Raw genomic sequence first — 24,107 nt, 5'->3', positions numbered from 1 at the left:
AAGAAAACTACCAAAGACAACTGGAGAGGACCCAAGTGTATCAGCACTGAGAAGAACCACTTACTACTAAAGGTAACTGTCCCAAAGACCATGACCTACCCAAGGACAGTCTGCTGCTGTGTGGAATGAGGCCAGTGCTTTCCAAAGCACTGACATATCCTTTGTCCTCAGTCCAGAGTTAAAATCCACACCTACATCCAAAGCAATATTCCCAGCAATAGCAAAGAAACTACTTGAAAAACCATACTAGAGGTAACTCTGTTACCACATGCCTTTGCTCAGTAGGCATTCAATCCAACTTTAAAGTATGACAGCTGCTTTGTTTTAACACTTCCCTCCCAGCATTTGGCACAAATGAAAGCTCTGAAGGAAGTCAACCCATATCCTGTGGCTTAGACCATGAGATCAATGCCAGGGAGTCACACCTACCAGCCTCAGGTGTGCTGAACTCTTCTTGCGTCCAGTCACTCCATTTCCAAAAGTGGTTGGCACTTGCACAGCGCACACAAGCCTTGTATTCTGTGTCTGGCTCCAGATCACTGAAGAGGTAGTTTGCGCTCATGTGGACAGAAACGTTGTGCTCCTGGGTCAAGAAAGTGAGGGAAGAACAGAGACTACAGTTGCACTTGTGTTGCAAGGCCAAATCAGAATACTGTGGTCTCTAATTTGGATTAAGACCAGGTCTGTCAAGGAAATTTTTCCCCTTAGGTTTTGTTTGTTTGTTTTTTGTTTTTTGTTTTCCACTCCAAATATTTAGATCAATTGCAGGGCCTCCTTTCAACAGATCATCCAGACTATGAACCAATGTTGAAGTAAGGGCCTGATTAATCTTACTGTTGGGTTGTTCTTTTTCTTTGGAGGCAAAGTCTTTCAACGTAGCCCTGGCTAGCTTGGAACTCACTATGTGTATCAGGCTGGCCTCCAACTTGAGGTAATCTTCCTGCCTTTGCCTCTCCAATTACAGGTGTGAACCAGCATGCTTGGTTTGAAATAAGGCATTTTTTGTTTGTATTTCGGTTGGTTTTGCAGAAAGAGTCGAATTACATAGCTAAAGATAAGTTTAAACTTGTGATCTCCTAAGTAAGCCTCCTGAATGGTAGGGTTACAAGTGTGTGTCACCCAAGCTGAAAACAGACAAACAAACAAACAAACATACAAACTTGATCTGCCATATCTCTGCTTAGGTATATCAAATTTTTTTTTTAAACAGGAAACGAACAAATGTTCTTACGTGTATCACCTCTCCTTCATATTGGAGTTCAATTTGACACAAAAGTGTGTAGTTGTTTCCACGGGAGTGAACCTTCCAAGTCATGTTGGCTTTTGTAGCACCTACAGCTTTAAGGGTGACGTCATGGGGAGCCTTTGGATGAACTGTCAATAAAAGAATAGGAAACAAAAAGAGAACTCAGGCAGATCCAAACCAGAGCTCAGTAAATAGGCAACTCATCTCATCATTTATTCATTCTCCAATGCTTTTTGCTTATGTTTAGGAAAGTATAGACACTACTGGGCTTGCTGAGTATTATGACAAGTGTCTGATGTCTTTCATTCACTAATTACCTTATATATTAACACTAAGTGTATTAATCACTGAAATAAAACACAAAATGTAATTACACACGGGCTCTTAAAATTATATATCATCAGTCAGGTTGTGGAGGAGAGTCAAACTTGAAAGAAGGGAGTCGGTAGAGAAAGGTTAGAATACAACCTAAATCTAACTAAAATAATGTTCACAATATCAAGGAAATAACCGCAAGCAATCCAATATACAAAACACTCAATAATAATGTCACCAATTGTCAAGGGAGAAGATCATTAACAAATGCCAGCCTCCAAATGACCCACAGGATAGAACCTGCTACAGGAGAGTTTAAAATAGGTCCATGAGCCAAAGACACACAGTTGAAATGAATAGAAGGAAAATAGTCCTCAGCAAAGAAACTGAAGCTAATAAAAGGAAAAAAGAAAGGGGGACTAATGCAGAGGTAGGTCACATAAGAAGAGGGATGCTGAGGTATGGCCGAAGAGGGGTGGGGGGCATTCAGACCCTAAGGATGTTTGAAAAGCCACAGAGAAAACAACTTCTTTAGACGCATCAAATACATAATCTTTCATTTAAAAGAGTGCCCTATACATGGGACTATCTTGTCCCAGGCACCATACATTGGCAAATAAAAAACCCAGCTTATTCCCTTACACTGTTGCTCAGAGGCATCCCAGAGACTCTTAAAATAGTCCAAGTTATTCCCAGTGCTCCTGGCTGCCCACTAGAACTTGGTGATAAGACCTTATTGCTGAAGCTACAACACACATTAGTCAAAGGACATGGAGAAATCAAGTCAGTAGTGACCAGAAGGCTTCTTGTTGCTAGGTATCTTTCTGGAAGGGGTTATATGGATGCTGTGGGAGGGCAGGAAGTCCATCAACGATCTTACCAACTGTGAACCCAGTGAACTGTAATAATGGCCAGTATGGTGAGATGCTTTTAGATGCAGTAGCAGTATGAATGCTTTAGGGGTAACCAGCACCTATATGCTTCAATTAATGGCCCATCACAGAGGAGGAAACACATGCGTAGTTCCACAAGTCTGGCCAATAACAATTCTGTGAGATGAACACAGCATCAAAGTGCATTCTAAATGTCCACCTCTCTGCCCATAGAATGGTGTTCAGAATGAAGGGAAGAAAGGGGGAGGAACAAAAGAATCAGTTGAAAATTTTAGAACCGGAAAGTACAGTATGGGAAATGAGACCCTGGTCGGGAGTCAGCTGGGGAAGATGCAGAATGGCTACAGGCCATAAACATCACATGGGAAACTCAGTAACGTCAGGCTTTTCCATGGGTTTGACTAGTGGAGACCACAACACATTTCTTAGTTGCCCGAAGTACAAAACCAATAAATTATAAAGCAGATGACCTCAAGCAGTTAAAAGGACGAAGAGTGACCCCTGGTACTCATCTGCTTATCTGCCTCAGGGTTAGTTTGTTATTGGTAGCTTTATAGACAGAGAAAATGGACCAGTCTCAGCACACTACCTCTGTCTGAGCAGTGTCCATCTCACAGCTGAAACTTTGAACCACACAGTGGCCATGTCCATTTGTGCCTGTCATCTGAGTTATAGATTACTCAAGGAACGCTCTCCTGCCTAGGGAGTGGAGAACAGGACATGGCCTTGTTTATATGGGACTTAACATAGATTTTTTTTTTTTTAAATGTTTTAAAAAAACCCGTCACAAGGTTCTGGTTAGTCGACAAAATGATGGACTGGGTATTAGGATTATCTTGTACCTCACTGGTACAAATTGGCATAATTATGCTCTAATTGTATTTTGAGAGAAAAGTTTTATTTTAACAGGAAAGGTGATATGTAGGAGGAGCTAAGGTGGGAGGAGTACCAAGAGGAAAAGAAGGAGCAAGGAGAGGAGGAGAAGAAGGAGAGGAGAAGCTAGGTGATGAGAGAGAGAAAGAAAGAGAAGGGAGGGGGGGATATAGAGGCAGTTGTTCACGTGTCTCCACCAGTCAAAGATAGTTGATATATCTAGGCTGGGTATTGGGTTACACTTCTGATTGAGCATTACCAAGCTTATAAAGCCTTTGATTAACATTTTTAAAAAGTGTATAAAAGCAAAAAAAGGGGGGCATGGGATAGGGGTTTTCTGGGGGGGGGATGGGGAAAGGGGATGGCATCTGAAATGTAAATAAAATATTCAATAAAAAAAATAAAATATAAAAAAAACCCTGTCACCTTGTGACATCCAAGTTGACCATTCGCAAAGCTCTTCTAAGCATGCAAACAAACAGCAGACTTCTTATATCATGCCAAATGCAAGGACCATATGAGATGAAAGCCAAAAGAGTATCCCAGAAAGAAAAATGGTAGGTTAGTCTGATTAACCCAGTAACGAGAAGGAGGTAAGAACGAGTGAGTTTCTCTCCAAACAGCATACACACAACCTCCATGTCATTGTGGTTCTCTACATCAAGGTGATGAACAGCATCTCTGCCTGTAAATGGAGCCTCCTGTAACAGGATGCCTTGCAGGCCATTCAACAAGTCATCGTCCAACCCTCACACCCTCACCCTCAGAACCTTCAGACTCTGCTAGCCTAATGCAGTCATAGCTGTTCAGAATCTCCAAGTGTGCTTGAGTACAGAGTATGACAACAGAAAACTGCCACCAGGTAGGTATATAGAACTCTCAGATTTGGAGCATGTGCATTGGCCTCTACCTCCTGTCCCAAATCTTCTTTTCATCATTCCAGGGTTTCACTATATTACAAAGGATAGGCTCAAACTCATGCTTGTCTGCCTCAGCTTTTCAAGTTGTTGGGACTTGCTGACATTAGGAGCGCCTTGTTTGCTGATAAGTACAACTCCCAGACCAGGCATCAGATAACCAGAAGCTTCACATGCACCACCATGGGGTGAACTAGCAGTTCTTACTAGATTAAATACAAATTCTACCAGGGAAATGGAACTGAATCATTAGGTGAAATTGTGCATTTAAGATGGGGACCATTTACCCCATGAGCAGATATCTCACTTACCAGAAGGGTCAAGTTACCCATCAGTGGTGCTCAAGCTATTCCCAGCTATATGTGGAGAATTAAAAACCTGCTGGCGAGGTTTACTGACAGCTTTGCCAAACCAAAAACAAAACGAGTGTTGTGGCTGCCATCAGGCCAGTAGATGGCATCCTTTTGACTAAAATAGGGCATGGATAGCCCAATTTGCCCTTAGGCCAAACTATGTGCCCTGATGACCATGCCCTGATGATCTTCAAAATGTCTGTGCCTGCCATTCTCCTGACCCTCACCCCCCACATAAGGGATAGAGGTGGGAAGTGGGGCTAAGGCTTGAACCAAGCCTGATGGGCTCCTTGTTATAGAGAATAGTGATTAATTACACCCTCACCACGGAAAAACCGTAACAATCCATAGAGGAATGAATGAATAAATAACATGACCTAGCACATCATAAAAGAGAAAATGGATGTGTTTCCAATATAGGAAGAGATAGTTAAACTTGTAATCATCAAGAAATACCATTTTATGCTCAGTTCAATTGACAAAAATAAAAAGTGATTCTACAACCTTAGAGAGAATAAGTAAGCCCACAGAGTAAGCATGTAACTGGGAAAACTACTTTGGAAAATGATTTGAGAGGTAAGCATTCAGGAAGACTATGTCTTTATCAATTCCATTCTTAGGTACATACTAAAAAAAAGTGGATATGTGTACAGGCACATGTAAAATCCTAATATTAATTAAAACTCTACCCCATGCAAAACATGATACAATTTGCAAGCCATTGAAAGAGATGAATGATCAAAATAGTGTAGTTCACAGGAAGTGCTACGTAGTAGTACAAAGAAGAGATTACGGCAATGTTCCCAGGGCAAACACATCATGGCAATTTAATATTACATAAAAAGTAATTACTAGATTGCTATAGATGGCTTGTTATACAATAAGGCCTAAACTTTCCAGATCCTTAAACAAACAGGAAATGAGAATACACATCCATATTCCTACATAAAACTGAAAGCAATAGACAATCTGGGTAGAAGAGGAGAGAGAGAGAGAGACAGACAGAGACAGCGGTAGGTTCTGGGATAGGCCATGCAGTAAGTATATGCCTCCATACTAGTTTTAGAGTTTGTTAGAGAGCTCACTGACACTTGAGATGTGATCAAAACAAGTGCTTCAGAATGCATGCATCCATGAGGGCAGTGGTGAACAAAGAGAAGAACAAAGATTAGCTTCACTTGCATTGTGAACTAGGCCAGTATCTACAGCACATTCTCTGGGTTGCATTGTATATAATGGTATGCTGGTGACCATCATGGGCTGCAGCATTGCTGTCTCACCTCTATGGGTCAGGTTAAAACTGATGCTGACACTTTTTTTCCTTAGTTGGTTTTCAGCTGTGAGAGTGAAGTTATATGTTTCCTGTGGGTCCTCAGTGATTTGCCAGGTATAGGAGTTTCTGTGGTTAGAAACTTCACATCTCTCCGAGAACCTTAAAAAATGAAAAAACAACAACAACAAAAAGAGACAGCAAAGACAGGGTTTAAACACTTTAATCAAAGCAGATGTATCCTGATTTCTTAGAATATTAAAACCATTAATTCATTGATTTGTCACCAATAATGAAAATGTTTCAGTGAATTTCTGTATGTGATGAAATTTTTTTGTGGGTGCTATAGACTTAATTAATGTAGCTGAATATTCTTAAAAATTTAGAAAAGTTGGAGAAAGTCATATCAACAGATAAGACTATTTTAACATAAAGATACACAATCTATTATTCTTATTTTAATTGTACATGTTCTTTCAGAGCACATCAGGTAGAAGGTTCTATACCCCTGTAAGACACAAAAAGATTTTCTTGTGATCCCAGAAGGTAGTTCTAAAATATTTGCACACATTTTCTGAAATATCTAGGTATAGCTCTCCTTCTGCTCCATATGTCATTTTTTATGGGTAGAGTTGGAGATTTTTTTAAAGACATACTAATATAGGCTTAACTATAAAGGGTATGAGGAAAAGATATACCCAGAAGAAGAGAAGACATACCCAAGAGTATGTGTGTCTTCTCTAAGGGTGTGTGCTTCTCTAAGAGAGAACCACTTATCATGTGACCATTAAACAAGGAAGACCATATGGATGATGTAATCAGAGCAGACTCACGATTCACATAAAGTGTAGTTTTGAAAACGTTGAGACCAAAGCAAAATCGTATCTATCCCAGGTTCCCATGAACAGTCCAAGGTCTTAAAGTCTTGGGTTTCACAGGAAAAATTCTTGGGTTCTTCAAGTACTTCTGTCCATACAAAGGAAAGATGAAAGATCTAATTAACCTCTTTTATTGAATAATAAGTCAAAAGGAAAGTTCTGCCTGGGGTCTGAAATCCCAGGCCCCCAAACGATGAAGGGATCAAAAGATGGAAGTCAGCAGATCAATAGCCCCAGAGAGGTTCTTCAGGTACTTCCTCTGTGTTAGTCTCTCTCCATTCTGGGATAGCTTAGTGATAGTCTCTATTGTGCATGAGGTTGGCACTGTGTCTATCTGAAAGAGGGTTAGTGTCCCATATTAATTCTGTGGCTTCCATTCAAGCCCAGGTATGTCAGCCAGACTATGAACTGGTTCACTTCTACAGTATGGAGCAGGGAGTCCTGGGAATGGCAAAAGCTCCTCAAAAATGTAGAGTAGGCTCTATTCCCAGAGCCTAGAGAGTAGGAGATTCAGATGATGAAAGCATCCAGACCTGCAATTGCCTCCTACAGCAATAGTGAGAGATGTTTCAGATTCTGTACCATGGTCTAGGTATGTGATGGATGGAAACTTGAAAGCACACACAGAAGACCACATAGCACAGCGATACTGTGACCTACAGAAAAGCCAGCATTGTTCTCACTCCCCTGAAACAGGCCACTCAGTTAAGAACACTATTGGCCACTGCTGGTGAACTAATAATACATTGCGGCTAGAAGCCTCTCATATTCATGGATTCTCCAACTCATTGCTATGCCATTTACAGAAATGACCAAGTGGATAGGCCTACCCAGAAGATAAGGTCACCAAAGGTCTTTGAACCTCTGTGCACCCTCTTTCTGTAGTTGGCTGGCTAATAGCAGCACCCATCCCTCCATGATTCAGAGAGGATTCCAGTTCAGTTGAGTGGAGACAAAGAAGAATTAGTGTTTCCAGTGGTCCATGTCATAAATGGAAATCTCTCTCCTTTAATACTATTGGTTCTAGAAATAAAACTGATATCAAATGTCATGAATAAAAAGAATATCCTGGGAGTATTGCTGCAGGGTATTAGTTTCAAAACCTCCTTTTGGAAAGCTTGTGAAATCAAAAAAACCTAAAACCATGTTTGACCACGGTTTTTTGTTTGTTTGTTTGTTTGTTTGTTTGTTTTTTGCCTTTTGGTAAATGAGTAGGAAGGAGACCTAACACTCTAATACAGTGGTTCTTAACCTGTGAGTCATAACACCCACAGGGTTTGCACATCAGATATCCTGCACATCAGGTATTTAGATTATGATTTATAGCAATAGAAAATTACAGTTGTGAAGAAGCATTGAAAATAATTTTATGGTTGGGGGTCACTACAACATGAAGAATGGTATTAAATGGTCATAGCATTAGGAAGGTGGAGAACCACTACTCTAATACTTACTTGAAACCAAGAGAACAGTACCAAATGGATTTTTAGTAGTATTCATGGCTTGACAATTGATGTTTGTCCCTGCGTTGCTAAGGAAAACTACATTATTCAATTTTAATAATGACACGTGTGAATCAAGTTGTTCTCCATGGATTGGCTCTTCTTGCAACTTACAGGATACATTATATAGATTCTTCCCATACATCAAACAGATGGTGACATTGGAGCCTTCTTCCAAGAGTTTGTCTTGTGGAAGTAATAATAATGTATCAGGGTCAACTGAAACTTGTGCTGAAAGACAAAAGGCCTTAGTTAGAATATTATTCAGATTTCAAGACACATCCTCTCCCACTCCCTGTAGGTAAAATGGTTTTATTCCACCTTCTGTGGAAATAGCAACCTAAAGTTCCATGTGGTTCCTGGACCTTTTGGTAGGGGGAAACCAATCTTCTCCACTGAGGTACCTTTTGTCATACTGTCCCAGCGAAAACAGCGTCACAATCATCACTTGTGGTTATTGTGATGTTGCTGTTGTTTGTACCTGCTCTCTGTGGGGCTCACTATGCAGGAAAGCCTCATGAAGTGTTTGGGTTCCTTTTCTCAAGTGATGCTCAAGGCCTCCCTCTCAACCTCGAGATAGGCAGGGACTCAGAGCTAAGTTTGCTTAACTTGTCGGTAGCTAAAGCATATTTAGATCTCGTGGGTCTCTGTGATTGTCAATTTGAGATTCAGAATCTCTAAGAGATTCTCTATTATTGTCGACTTGAGTGTCTGGGAGAGGAGTCTCTGGGCGTGTCTATGAGCGGTCATATTGATTAGGTTAATCAAGATGGGAAGACTTTGTAACTGTGCTTGGCACCAGGCCCTGGCTCGGATCCTGGACTGTAGGGAATGGAGAACGTGAGCGGAGCACTAGGGCTTCTGTTTCCTGATGGTGGGTGAGATGTGAACCGCTGTTGCAAGCCCAAACCAGCCTGACTGTCCCTGCCATCATGGACTGTACCCCTGAAATAAGAGCTGCCGAAACGAACTCTTCCTTAAAATGCTGCCCAGCTCCAAAGCCCGTGTCTCTCTCCATCACTGGGCATCACGTCCTCTCTGCCTTCGCAGAGAAGCTGCTCACCCGACTCTCATCTCTTTTGCTCCAGTCTTTCCTTCTATGTGACCTTGGACATATCAAAGCTCTAAGGACTCCCAGAAGAACTTCCTCCCTCCTGACACTTTCTACAGTGTCTCCCTTTAGGTGGCCTTCTAGAAGGCCATCCCCCCCCCCCCCACCTGCCACTCAGGCTTCACCACCTCACCTCTCTCTTGAGTCTGAAGTAGCCTGGCTGATCTCCTATCAGGCCACTAGGCTACCACTGACTTCACTGTGCCACGTGCGGCTCTTCTGAGGGTTTGCAAGATCTCTGAATGATTCTACCGAACAGTCACCGTTGGGAAACAGCACTCTGAGAATCAGGATTCCCATTTTATACTCGTATACATTTTACAGTTACGGTTTTGAGAAGTCTAGTCAATTTTACCAACGTTGTTTATGACGTGTTTATTTCTTTCTCTCACTGTTGATTTGAGTTTTCAGAGATGGAATCTCACTATTTATTCTTGGCCAGCCTTGAATTCTCTATATAATCCATCCAAGCTGACCTCGGATTTATCTTAACCCCTGACACAGATTCCTGAGCACTGAATTTATGTGCCAACATGCTTGGAATTCTTACTATCTTTCTACATTTACATCTTCTTTCTGCATATTTCAGCAGTAGATATAGTTGTGAAGTGCATAGCCTCGGTAGGTTCTTTACTTTCCCTGGACACCCTTTTATGTATCTGTGAACTGGGGGTAAAAATAAAGCCTATTTCTTAGCGTCAATGTGATAGCAAAACCAATGTCTAGTGTTTAAAACTGTAGAATGTACACTTACTTTTATTATTATCAATGTATGCACTAAACTAGTCCTGGGTTAATAGGTTGCCACTTAGGAGGTTAATTAATATTAATATTAATTATTAATAGGTTAATAGATTTGCATCAATGCTTGGCAAAGAAATGATCATATTGGTAGAATTTCATGTAATACAATGAAGAATGGAAATTCTATTGCTATGGATCTGGCCTATAGCCAAATTCAACATAAGCTATGCTAAAGTCCACTCTAAACCGTTCCTACAACAATGTTCAATGATCAAAATTAAGGGATAATTAAAGTTATTTCTCCACAATTTTATCACTATAATGAAAAGCTGCTTTGTTCTCCCGATATTACTCCTGTCTCTAAATTGAGGGTTAGAGAACCATAGCCTGTGAGCTAAGTCAAACCTGCCATCTGTTTTTCTAAATAAAGTTTTATTGACACATAGCTGCCCTCATTTGTTTACAGATTGTCTAAGCCTGCTTTCTGAAGACAGAATTGCTGCAAATCACAAAAGAGACCCTGACAGAAACAGTCCCAACATCTTTCCCATATATATATATATATATATATATATATATATATATATATATATCATATATTTGTGCTGCTTTAAGAAAAACACACATATAAGGTGTTTAAGGTAAACATGTTTTGCATACTTAGAAAATGAATACAGAACTATCTGAATTAGATAATTACCTCAATGAAAATATTCAGAGGTAAAAGTTCATACATCTAGAGCTCCACAGGGAATTTCAAAACCACTTTTTATTTTTATTTTGACCAAAGAAAAGTAATGCCAGTGTCACTTCAGTGTCTTTCAAAGAGAATGGGATATCCTCCAGTTGGTTACTGATCTATGAGTTATTCTAAATCTGATTATTCTTGGGGCCACTTCCCTTGTAAGCATTTCTTACCACTAACTTCTTTCCAGGAACTCCAGTTGCCCCAGAAACTCTGTGGAGGGGACTTGGCGTCATCTACCAGAGCCCTTATTCTAATGAAATGTGTGACACACTCCAAGGGGATATCAGATGTCCAGTCCCAACTCACAGCTTCTTCCTGCTTCACAGTCGTGGTATAATTCTCCTAAAAATTAAAGGCAATATTTGGAAATATACAGTCATTACAGTCCTGGGAAATAGGTCAACCTGAATTACTCTGAAGCATAAACTTCCACCCTACTTTACTCCACCATCTATTTAAATTAAGTTTATTTGTAACCCACCACTCCCTTGGTCTAATGTCTTGGTAGTGGCAGCTATGGCCTCCTGTCTCCTCAGTCTCATGAGGCTGAGACTAGGGGCCATAGATTTCTAGGGGCCCATACAGATCAAGAGAGAGACCATTCAAGCCTTGCATCAAAGATCTGAGACAGTCAACCATGCTAATCATATACAACCCACTAAGAAAATCCTAAAAATCTAGTTAACTGAGTACTTACTTTAAGAAGTAGGTAATATTTGTTGGTATTTTTAAAATTTCATTATAGCCAAGGTTAGTTAGATCAGATTAGCTAAATCTGAGTGAACACGGTAATCCTCCATGGGACCCCAGGAACATCAACATCTCCGAAGTGTCCCTTGTTTTTTCTCTCCTGTCTTTTCAGATGTGGTAGCCAGATGGACCACATTCCTCCACTAAGCTTCAGCCATCAGAACCTTAGGCTCTAGAGACACCAATAAAAAAGTATTTTTCATACTTCTTTGACCTTACTCAATGTGAACCAGGTCTTAATCTTTCTAAGACATTGGAATCTCAAGTTGCAAATTTAATCAACCACTGGGTGCCATGACATCTTTCTCCAGTTTTCAAGGCCTCCACAGCTTGGTTCCCATTAACCTGAAGGTGTCTTCTCTCTACCCAACACTTTTGAAGGGTTCAGAGCATCTCAGGATCTGCTCATGAGGCATTGCTGGCTTAGAGTCCTCCACCTCCTTCTGCATTAGGAATTAGCTGCATTATTGGAGGCCAGAGCATTCTTTGTGTTTTTCATGAAGCCTTCTTAAGATAGCTCAGTGTTGAAGATAGAACTCATACATGCTCAGCAAGAAGTCTCCTGCAGAGCTGCACCTTATGTTTCTAAAGAATTTCCTGCTCTTTCCTTTATATTCTTCCCATCTCTACTCACCACAAAGACCTCTTGGAATTTATCTATGATGCTGGCAAAAACCAAAGGGAGCTGAGACCACTATTTCTTCTTTGAATCCTTCGTAACTACAGGAATTTACTTTTTTTCAGTGTGCCCCTCCAGAATCCTTGCCCTGGCCCCAAGTCTATGATTGACAGTGTTATGTCAACTTGACACAAGGTAGAGTCGTCTGCACAGAGGGAACCTCAACTGAGAAACTTACTCCATAAGATCAGGCTGTAGGCAAACCTGTAGAACATTTTCTTAATTGATGGGGGGAGGGACCAGCCCACTGAGGGTGGCTCATTCCCTGGGCTGGTGGTCCTGGGTTGTATAATAAAGTAGGTTGAACAAGGCATGGGGAGCAAGCCAGTAAGCTGAACTCCTCTGTGGACATCAGCTCCTGCCTCCAGGTTCCTGCTCTTCATGAGTTCCTGCCCTGACTCCTTTTGATGGTGAATTGTTATATGGAAGTGTAAGCAAACAAAATAAAACAAAAAAACTAACCAACAACAACACCCCCCCCCAAAAAACAACAAAACAAACAAACTATCAAAAAACCAAAAAGCAAAACCCTTTCTTCCCCAAGTTGCTTTTGGTCCCAGTGTTTGATCACAGCTATAGTACCTCTAAGGCATATTCCCTGCAGCTGGGGAATGGAGATGCCCATCACCGTGAATTTCCCAGGGAAGCTAGTGGGAGTCTGTACACATATACCTTGATGCAACTGATAGGTCCTCAGCTTATGGTGCACAGTAACCACATGTCACACTTGTAGGCAACAACCCTTACATCTTTGCTCTGCTAAGATCACCAATTTTAAATCATGTACACTATAGAATTCATTCAGCTGTGGGATAAGAACACTGTGGTCCACCCAGGTACGGTCAACTGTGTGCCTTTTTTCTACTCTCTATAAAACAGAATATTAAAAACTGTTACTATTTTATATTAGCTTATTATTTTGCCTTGTTCTTAGATCACAAGACATATTTCTGTCTACCTGTTTTTGATATCTCGATTCATGAAACTTTCATTACTTAATGAACGGCCTTTGGACATTACATTTGAATAGTCTTAAATCTAAAGTAAATACTAGACAACAGCAATGACAACAAAAAGAAAACATTTTGGCATGCTTGTTCTTATTGTCTTTGGTATAAACACAATCTGAGTGTTCTACCATGGGATGGATGGTCTTGCCCTGCACCTGCCTGCCACACCTGTCTCCATCCATATGCTCTGAGCCCACACACTGTGTCCTGCCTTCAAACTGAGCAGCTCCGCTACACCCATCCCTCAAGGCCTCTGGTGATTCCCATTGGGTTTTCCCAGAGATCTTGTTCCCATCTTTCAGATTAAATTAACTTCAACTTCTCTTTCATATCTTGGCTCAGAGAATCTTCCATCTAAATCGTGGGAGAAAATTGGGCCTAATGCCAGCATTCACGAGTGACCCTTACTTAGTCACTTGATTGATTAATATGCAGTGGGTCATGTTTCCCTATAAACTGTGGATTTTTATCTGACCTCAATTTATGCTCTGTGGTCTCTATAGCCTTGTCAATGAAGAAGATAAGCTTTGACTGTGTCAGCCAAAGAAATAAAAAAAAAAAAGAAATTGTGGCAATTTTTCTCTGTTTTGTTTTCAGTCATTGAAGTGGCAAGTTGAATACAGCCCTTGAAGACATTAGTAGGTCACAGAGATTGGCATGGGCATAGACATAGAAATAGATCTGAGGTCACTGACTCATTGCTGAGGCATGAGTCCTACTCCTCCATGATTCACACCACAGGCCTCTTTCCAAGCTTGAGCTGCTATTCTGCCTTCTCTTGCTGTTGACTAAAGAGTACAGAAAATGTCCTAGAGGGAAGAGCAGAAGTTTGGCCCAGGGCAGTGCCATGTAGTGTGCTTGTCAGCAGAGCTCTGTGTGGCCAGCACTGTCAGGGAGGTGCCTAATTCTAACTCCGAGCATTAGGTCAATGTGTTTTCCTCTGGCTCGTTGGAAGAGCAGTGAATGATGAGGCTCTAAGTTGCTCTCTCAGCATAGGTTGTGATGATCCCATCATAACCTGGCTTGCACAACAAAGAACTGCTTCCTTCTGGGAAAAAAAAAAAAAAAAAGAATTTCCAGAAGGAAGTGTGTTCTCTCCCTTAGCTGAAGGAAGATCTCATGTCTCTCCTCAGCTTCAGGTACAAGAGGGGTTATACAAGGGCATTGCCTAGCCATAGCACATGAGTGTCCTCCCTGTCTGGCCATGGGGATGAAGAATAGGGACACCTCCCTCAACTGAAGTGTTTTTTTGTCACTGTTATACTGGGGCTATGGCTGCATGTCCTTAAGTTCAATGAAATAAACAGATGGTGTGACAGTCCACGCTTTGAGATCTTAACTCTTTGTAAATTACAAAATAATTTCTGCTGCTTTCTTGTTCAAAGAGACATTTCATGGAGCTAACAGGAAATCAGATTTAAGAAAACAAAGAAAGGGATCCATGTGTTCCATGCCTAAAGTTCCTTGCCTTTCCTAACATGAGAACTAATATGAACTGCCTTTTAGAGAAATACAGAATAGGATTCCCTTGTTTCTATACCAATGCTATTTTTTTGTTGTGGTGATACACGTTAATGCTCCAAAATCCCTCTAGCACGTCTCCCAACCTTCTGGTTTTGGAGGAGTATCTTTGACCAGTAAAACCTTTGTTGAATGTTTCCCCAGGCCCAAGTCACCAGCCAATGCTCATCAGAACCACACACTCAGGTTTTAGTATAAGGTGGATGATGTGAGGATCTGAGACAGTGGCATGTGGACAGCTCTTATTATACATGTGTTACTGAGGTGGCATCGTACATTCAACAGCTACCGTTGTGTGAAAAGGCGCCAAATAACAGACCTGCTGTAAGTCCTAAAGGACTGAGTCGGATTTTATTTATCTTAGGCTACTTGCTTAGACTTCATATGTAGTAACGGATATGAAAAAGCTAAAGACTTTAACATTAGTGAAAGGCTTAACTGAAAGCACGGACATTCTTGATCCCTATATGCCCAGCATCTGCTGCTCAAGAAAAGGGAGACCTTGATGGGGCTGATGGGGCTACATCTCAGCCCTCTGAGTCATTTACCTCCAAAAGATTTCTAAGGCACTTTGACAAACTGTCCTCAAACATCTCATAACGATTTCTAATGCCTGTGACCAATATTCTCCTAAATGGGACTGTGTTAAGCCCAACAGACACTTCCATTTTCTGAATCAAGATGAATGACAATATATCCCCAAATAATTCAAAGCAGAAAAATAGAAGTTGAAATTTTTTTTTTCTTTCATTCAGTTTGATGCAAGGGATCATGTAGTCCAAGTTGGCCCTGTGCTTGCTCTGTAGCACAGAGTGTCTCGAACTCCTGATCCTCTGGCCTCCACCTCTCAAGAAGGATGTAATCAATTAATCTATTTTTTTTTTTTTTTTTTTTTTTAGCAAACTCACATTCCAGGAAACAGAAGACACTTAGTCACTATCCAAAGCAGACCTTGAGAACCCTTGTGTTGGCCACATATTAAATGCTGGGAGTTGCTCTTCTGTGCACTGAGCACAGGGCAAGTAAACAGATGCCCAAGAAGACTCGCCATGAGAAAAGTGTTGGTAAGTCATTATATCTTATTCAGGACAACCCAAGTTTCCTGGGTAATCCTGGATAGATAGAGAGGAGGAAGGGTGAGATAACAGATCTTCATGGAACATGCAGATCCAGTATTTACAAGGACAGATTCAGCAACTGTTCCAAGCACAGCAGAACAGAGAGAATAATCTAGTCTCTTAATGAATTCATCAAACCCAGTGGGGCATATTACTTTAACTTAACTCAGTAACTTTCAATCTGTGTATTGGGACCCCTTTGAGGGTTGAACAATTCCTTCACTGGGGACATCTGAGGCCATCAGAAAACACAGATATTTATATTATGATTGATAACAGTAGTAAGATTTAAGTGATGAAATAGCAACAAAAATACTTCTATGGTTTGGGGACCACTACAGCATGAGGAACAGTATTAAAGGTTCACAGCATTAGGAAGGTTGAGAACCATTGCCTTAACAAAAACCACAGGGATGCAATGGTTTAGGAAATCTGGATTGAGAGGGAAATGTTCTTGAATGGCATAAAAGACAAATCATAGCACAGGAAAGGAATTTTTAAGACAATAAGTCACAAAGTACTTACCACCCAGATGATGTTGGATGTTTTCAGTCTACTGATCTCTATTTGAAATATCATGTTTAATTCTTGATGAGTAAGGGCTGGGACAGTCCATTCTAAATTCACTTCTTGAAGTTTAGGCTGAATAGAAACCGTATGTATCTCAGGAGTCAACAGTAAAGGTGCCCCCAAGACTGAAAGATCAAAAACAGGTATAAAACAACTCTCAGTGGGGGCATGATTACGTAGCCACACATCAAATAGAGATACCAGTAAGCTTCGGAAAGTACAGTTGCATATGCATCCTAGCATCAGAATCTGAGAGAAGCTGGGAAGGAATTAGATAGAAGTTCTATCAGCAGAGGAAGAAATTAAGACCCATATGAAGTGAAGAACTTGCTGGACAATGTACAACATAATAATAAGCCGAGGAGGGGGAAAAGCACAAACGTGTCTTTCCTGGGTAGTCAGGTTTTAATTCATAATAGGGACAAAGAGACTTTTTTTTTTTTCTAAAAATCTCATATTTTAAAATTAAAAAAATAAAAATTGGGTTTTGGAAATTCAGGGTTCCAAGGCTAGAAAACAGAAGCATATTGTATATCAACACCGAGATTCCATGTATTTCAATGTACTGAGAGCAATCACCTCCAGAAAGAATTCACTGAACCCTTTGGATGGGGCAGCAATAACCGTAGACACTAACTGTGAATCAAAACACTTGTGACAAGGTTCCTCAACCAGAGAAAGCCTAACTGGAGAGAGACAGTGACGTCATAGAAATAATTGAGACTGTAAGCTTAGAGCAAGGAGCCGTGTAATGAGTCTGTAAAAGAACAGGAATTCAAGTGCGAACAGATTCGTGCAGGCCATTGACCCCTGTGTCTCTCAGACTGTCTGTAAATCCTAAAGAGCATCACAGTCATAGCTTGCACACAGAAGCATCAGCTGATGCATTCGGCTGTGAGAGAGAGGGCGGGCCTGGATCCTCTTGGGTTACTGCCAGTAATAAGAGTAAGAGAGAGAGCATATAGAATTAAAAAAAAAAAAAAGTCATGTGTTGCTAATTCAACTATCCATACTGTAGGGGTCTGAAGGAGATGGGAGGTGTTACAAAGGTTTTGAGAAGTTAAAGAATCCCTTCATAAAATCAGCTGGTGTCTGCTGACCCTTCTATAACAGGCATCTACTTTTTGGCATTTGTTTTCCTAGTTTCTTAGAATTGGTGATCTGAAAGCCTCTTGTACCATGCTTAAAGGCAAGAAATTGTTTAGGGAAAGAGTGGCTTGGTGGCAAAACACATATTTAGCATGATTAAAGCCCTGGGTTCGATCTCCTGCAGATGTTCCCCTCCCCAAAGAAGTATCTTTTACTCCCCAAAGGAATAAAAATGTTAGCAATCTGCAAAATGTGAAGGGTCCCCAAATTGCCAGCACACATGTGTTATTTTTCTCACAGAGGAGAGCAGTAACAATCCTGAGCATCCATTGTTTACTAGGCACGGCAGCAGCTGCTTTACTTAATGGCGTGTTGTCTAACACTGTAAAGCCACAAGACAGTTTTTATTATAGATAAAAATCAAAGCTCTGTGAGATTAAATAACTTACAAAAGCTCTGTGAAACTTAATAGTATCTCCCTAATATTGAAACACGAGCTCCCTGGTTACACTGTTTCACAGCCAGGAAGATAGAATCGGTTGTCTATCCGTAGGCTTCTGGGATGGGATGCCTGAGGGGTATGTTTCATGGCCTCAGCAGCATCCAGGGTACCGCTGACAGGACGAGATTCTGGATGGAGATGAGGTGAGAACGAACTGTTTTCATGGCTCTGGTTTCCACAGCAGAGGACTTTGCATCCTGATAAGGCATTACCCTCAGATGGCAGAAGGTTTCAGATACTGATATAAGAATACCCATAAAATGAAAGACAGTTATTATAGGTTACCCATCCTGTGGGACTTTTTTGCAAATATGGTGAGGGAAGGAAGAATGTGTTCAACCTGGGCGCCTTGACTTTGGAGTCGGCAGTGGGCCCTCTCATAGGACATGAAAAACATGAGCAGGAGTGGGAAAAAAACCCAAATGACTCGAATTTCATCAAAATTAAAAATCTGTCCACTGGAGACAAATTGTTACCCTTGTCCAGTGTTACCAAGAAAATTAAGATTGCAAAGCGGGAGAAAATACTTGTAAGTCATGTTTTAGATAAGTTTCGAGTATTCATACTATATAAAGAATTCTTGCAAATCTACAACACAAAAGCAGTGCTCACTTTAAAATATGAGTGTAGGGCTTGGACATTTCTCCACATAAAATAAACAAATGGCCAAAGAGCAAGTTGAAAAGATACTCATTGTCACTTGTCATCAAGATCAAATTCAGGACGGCATCTCTAGTGAGATACCACCTCACACTCTCGAGGAAGACGTCAGCAATAATTAAAAACAACAACAACAACAAACATGGACGTCCCACACGAAGACAAGGGTGTAGAGAAATCTGCAGGTCTAGTGCACTGCAGGTGAAATGTAAAATGGCCCATCCCCGTGGAAAACATTTTGATAATTCTTCAGAAAGTTACAATAGAATTATAAAGTAAGACCCAGCAGTTATATTCCTGGGTCTATATCCCATCTACCTCGCAAATGAAACCGGGATTCAAGTTAAACATCTGCCCGCGAATGTTTGGAGTAGTGTCATTTACAAACATCAAAGGGTGGGGAAACTTCAAATGGCATCCGTGGGCGCCATTCACATTGAAAGCTGTGATTCCTACATAGCGCGTGACTATATTGTTCAGCAGCAAAAAGGGAGAGAGTGGTGACCCATGCTACAGATTGGATGAAACTCAAAACATTATAGTAAGTAAAGGAACCCAGAGTTGCCTATTATCTTATGGGAAATATCTAGAAAAGGTAGATTCGTAGAAACAGTAAGAGGTTTGGTAGTTGCCAAGCCTTGGAGAGAGAAGAATCAGGAACCATTGCCTAATAGATATCCATGTTTCGAGCAGCCAGAGGCTGTGTCTCTGGAGTTGTTGTGTTGCCTGGGCCCTAGCAGCATTAAGAAGCAAGACTCCACTATTTTTCTCTAATAGCCCAACGAAAGGCATGAGTAATGATGAACAGCAGAGAAAGCAGGCATACTCAACCTGACCGCATTGGCAAAAGAAACACTCTAGGTCTATCGTGAGATGAGGTGTAGGTTTCAATAGAAGGCAAGAGGTGTGCATCATCATAACTAAGCAATCCCACTCAAGGTGTGGTCCTGCCCATCACTGGCCCAGTCTTCCTGCAAGGTGGACTGACAAGCCCTTAGAACTGGGAAATCCCTTCTTGGGAAACAAGTATAAAATTAGAATATCTTCACTCCCACCAGGATGGTTCCGGTAATATTACAAAATAGTAAATGCCACTGATGATTGGCTCACTGTAACCATAAAGAAAGTCAATTTTATATTATGTGACTGTTACTTCAATAAGGAATGTCAAGATAAGGAGACAAATCGAACTTTTCCTTAACCTGCTCCTTTCAAATATTTTGCCACAGTAACTTGAAAGTAAATAATGCCCATGCTCTCTCTGTGTCTCCCTGATGTGTGGCTTTTCTCAGCCTTGTTCATAGCAGGTGGTAACAGGAGGCTTCTCTGCAGTGGGTTGTGATAGAAGCCCAAGTGTGAATAAGTCTTACTTAACTCGGGGAAACTAAGATTAATAACACAGAGTGAGTATAAGTGTTCTACAATCGATTGGCAAATGAATGAGTCAGCTCCGTGTCTAACCTTATTTCTGGAAGCTCTAGCCACTTCAACAAGAGGGAAGTTCCTTACATTGACATATGTTATCAGCAAGTGTGGAATGACTCAGGGATTTGAGTAACTAATGTTACTCAAATGGAGGTGGAGACGGCGTGGGGAGAGAGGAGGTGGGGGGTGGGGGGTGGGGGGGGAGAATAAAACTCCAAGGTGAAGCCAGAGAGATCACAGGGACCATAGAGATTAGTAAATCCAATCCCACTGATTTTTTTTTTTTCAGAGAAGATAGCTGAGCTTAAACGTGGGGATGGAGGCCTATGCCAGAGCTATAAACCAGACCGGACCTAGGCCTTCTGGTTCCCAGCTCTCGTACCATGAAACTGCAGTGTGGCTAAAGAGGCCATCTGGGGATTCAAACACGGGCTTAGTCACAGACACCCTCCCACTTTTCCCACAAAGTTTCTCTGACCAGCCCTAATACTACTGGAGGAAATACTATGTGGCTAATTCCCAGAACGAGATACCATGTAACAGTATTTAAAACAATGTGATTCCAAGAACTTTCATCATCAAAAGGAAACATTTATCTTAGCCAATTGCTTGAAATTGAAAAAAAAAATTCCTGGAAGAGAGATACAGATCATTGTATCTGTACGTATACACACACACACACACACACACACACACACAGGCTAAATGAATGCAAACAATAATTTTAAAATCACCACATATTTACAACTGTTTTTATACATACCCCAAAGACAGAAAAATACATCAACTCTTCCAACTGATGGAAACATAGCCAGGGTTAACTGAAGGGTCTTACATATGTTCTATTGCTTGGAAGAAGTTAAGTCAGGTTTTCTGAAATACAGTCTCTGACCCGAGCCTGGCTAGCTGAATAAGTGGTAAGCCCACTAGTTCAAGTGGAGGTGTAGTAAGCAGCAGAAATTGAAAGGAGTCCCCATAGTTCAGGGGAAGACGAAGACGTACCAAGGAAACCCTGTTTCATAAAGAAAGTTGGAAGCAGAAATGGAAAAGTGGTTGCCAGGAAATTAGGGAACCGAGTTTGATCTAAACAGAAGCAGAGCCTCGGAGACTGATCTGAGAGCAGTAGGTTTCACGTGGAGATGTGCCATGAACAGTCAGGTCACTTCATGAGGCTCTGCTTGGGGAACAAGCCGTGGCAAAGCTTTGTGGATGCTTGGGAGCTCCTCAGCATGAGAACTTTGTGTCTCAGTACCAGGAGCTCTGATCTGGGCCGGAACATCCTCCATGCTCAGCCTCTGGTCAGTTGCAGTGAACAAGATAGGCTGAGGAAACAACTCATGCCACCAGAACAAGAGCCCACTCACCTTGCAGCCACAGTTAATTGAAGAACTCAATTAACTGATATTTAAGAAGCCAGAAAAAAAATAGTATATTTCCACATGCCAAGACCAAACCTAGATGTAAAAGACATGAGGCAGAACTTACATATCTTTTCTTGCAGTTCTAAGAGAAAAATGAGTTATTCTATGCATGTTCTTTGCAAATGTCATTTTCATAAATCCATGCATGGAACTTGGGTGGGTCATTCTGAAAGGCAGATACCTGTACTCTTCGTTAAAAAGCAAATACAGCAAAAAAAAATAAGTATAAGAGAAAAACACTGTAAAGTTTTGTATAATATGGACGAATGCAGGGAAAGTTTATGGCCCAACAGAAACTCTTTCAAGTCTAAAAAAATCTATGTTTAACGAAGTTCAAAGTAAGTATCCATACACATTTGATAACGTTTCCACTCACGTGTACATTTACAAAGTTAATTTATTCCAAACTACTGTCTGCTGAGGAGAGCTAAGAGACAAACATCATTTCTCTGTAAACAGATTTCGGCAATTAAGATAGTACCTTGTATGTACTCAAGAGAGGTTCTACTGCTTTACAGACTTTAGTTGCTTTCAGCCATATTTTATAAGCTTAACAGCTCTCAGCAAGTGTGGCTAAGGGGCATCAGAACTTGTTCTAACTCAGCAGCCAGAACTGGTTTGGGCTGTTCCATCTTGCCCAGCAGGGTTCAGAAGGAAATACCTTAGCAATAGTCTAGATCAAACAGAGCAATCATGAAGCTCTGTGGTCTCCGGTTCGTTCACAACCACACCAATGAGCAGAACATGAGCAGGAAGCCAGGGCTAAGCAGTGGGCTTATTAAACCTGCCACCAATTGAGGGAGGACATGCCGGAGGCAATTGTGGCTTCGAGAAATTTACCACATCTCGTGTGATTTAATCACCAGCTCTGAGGAAAGAAAATTGCTTAACTGTTCTCCAAAGTCCCCGTTGGATCATCCTTACATGCTCCCCACTCCATGCTCCCCTCTCCTGTGTTTGCCTCTCACCTTCACTTCGGGATGTCCTCAGGAACAGCACTGCCAGGAGGAAGGCTTGATGAAGGACCACAGAGAACGCCATTGGTCTGAGTGTCTGAAAAAGATAAATGACAAGAAAGAGCCTTTTATATATAGCTGTAACTCCTGGTATGTTTCTTGGGACAGCTGAGGTCAGAGGTGGGACTAAAGTCTCCCATTCTCCTCTCCTGTACCCGGGTCTCTTGTCATCTGCTTTTGGAAGAAGAATGTACATTTCCCTGTCCCATGAAGTGTTCCTTGGTCATGAAAGAGGTACAGCTGACAGTGTGCTCAGGGGACCTTGAGTCAGCTGTGAAGATGTCCTACTATAGATTACAGAGGCTTGGTAGCAAAAACTTAACAACTGACTAGCCAGTTCATTGAATAATCCAAACAAAGCTGGTAAGGAAAAAAATGAAAAATGAAACAGAACAAACAAAAGCTGTTTGGGGGGCTCAACAGGGCTCAGTTTAAATTAATCCCAGAAAGGGCTGAGAGATACTTCACAGGCTGGGAGCCCTGGGTGCCCTTGCAGAGAACCTGGGTGCCATTCCTAGCATCCACTCAGTGGCTCAAAACCATCTCTAACTCCAGTTCTGGGGATCTGACACCCTGTGCTGACCTCTGTGGATACTAGGCACAAATACGGTGCACAGACATGCATGCAGGCAAAAGTAACTGCACAAACAGTAAAATCAATAAATTATTTCAATTTTCTTAAATATATTTTTTAAAATAATCACCCAAGCTATCTATACTCTCCCCTTTCCCTCTCGCCAAAATTCAACTTGAGAAAAGTTAAAATATTCCGGGAAACAGTAGTTTTCATTATTCAATACCATTTTCATTTTGTTTTGTTTTGTTTTCCAACTGAAGAGAACTGCACATTACAGGCCCTTTGAAAAGACAGCCACTGATTTACCAGGTGCTTTGATCAGAGAGCAATCTGAGGGCAGAAAGAAGAAGGCTGAATGACCTCAAAAAGACCAGCTTGTTCTTCCTTTAATAGTTTAAAGCCCATTAGTCAGGGGAAGCCCTGATCTTCACTTTTCTCCTTAGGACTCTGAGCCAGCAGAGATTCATGGAAAGCCCAGCTCGTGCCTTTGCCCTGTTGTGCAGATTTCACCCAGAGCTAGAACTCCCGTGAGCCTGGTTATGAGCCCACTGCCACACCTGTCTGTTTTCAAACTGTCTTACAGATAAATTGGAACCACAGCAAAGACAAGAACTAAACAAAGCAAACGACTACGGCGGTCACCGGTGCCTGAGCGCTGAAGCAGCAGCCAGACTTTCCTCACATCTCTGTCAGCGCTGCATTCTACTCTTGGCAGACACATCAGTCCACTCATAACTGACCTCTACTTACAACCGCACATGCTGACTGAATGCCAGAACCAGAGGGAGAGCTAATTCAGGGAGAAATAGTGTGTGCGTAGAACCCAGGGAGCAAAGGAAGAGGAATACTGGGATGGGATGAGTGTGCCATACTGCTGAGAGCGACTTCAGTCCTGGGTCCAGGCACTTACCACTGCCCC

At 41.4% G+C, this 24,107-nt stretch overlaps 1 protein-coding gene across 2 annotated transcripts in view; it reads right to left on the bottom strand.

The window, feature by feature from the left end:
- Positions 1-24,107, bottom strand: part of Osmr (oncostatin M receptor) — a 54,231-nt gene that overhangs the window by 17,974 nt on the left and 12,150 nt on the right. For both annotated transcript variants that reach the window (XM_076916145.1, XM_034523559.2), the window contains exons 2-9: positions 22,564-22,648; positions 16,454-16,623; positions 11,021-11,192; positions 8,200-8,478; positions 6,701-6,833; positions 5,878-6,029; positions 1,232-1,374; positions 430-583 (exon numbers count right to left, since the gene is read on the bottom strand). In XM_076916145.1, the coding sequence (XP_076772260.1) occupies positions 430-583; positions 1,232-1,374; positions 5,878-6,029; positions 6,701-6,833; positions 8,200-8,478; positions 11,021-11,192; positions 16,454-16,623; positions 22,564-22,636 (1,276 nt within the window). In that variant the 5' untranslated portion in view covers positions 22,637-22,648. The remainder of the gene's footprint in view (positions 1-429; positions 584-1,231; positions 1,375-5,877; positions 6,030-6,700; positions 6,834-8,199; positions 8,479-11,020; positions 11,193-16,453; positions 16,624-22,563; positions 22,649-24,107) is intronic.

Source organism: Arvicanthis niloticus, chromosome 19, assembly GCF_011762505.2.
Source record: "Arvicanthis niloticus isolate mArvNil1 chromosome 19, mArvNil1.pat.X, whole genome shotgun sequence".
Taxonomy (NCBI): domain Eukaryota; kingdom Metazoa; phylum Chordata; class Mammalia; order Rodentia; family Muridae; genus Arvicanthis; species Arvicanthis niloticus.
Note: the sequence above shows the minus strand (reverse complement) of the source record. Positions and strands in the feature narration are given on the sequence as shown.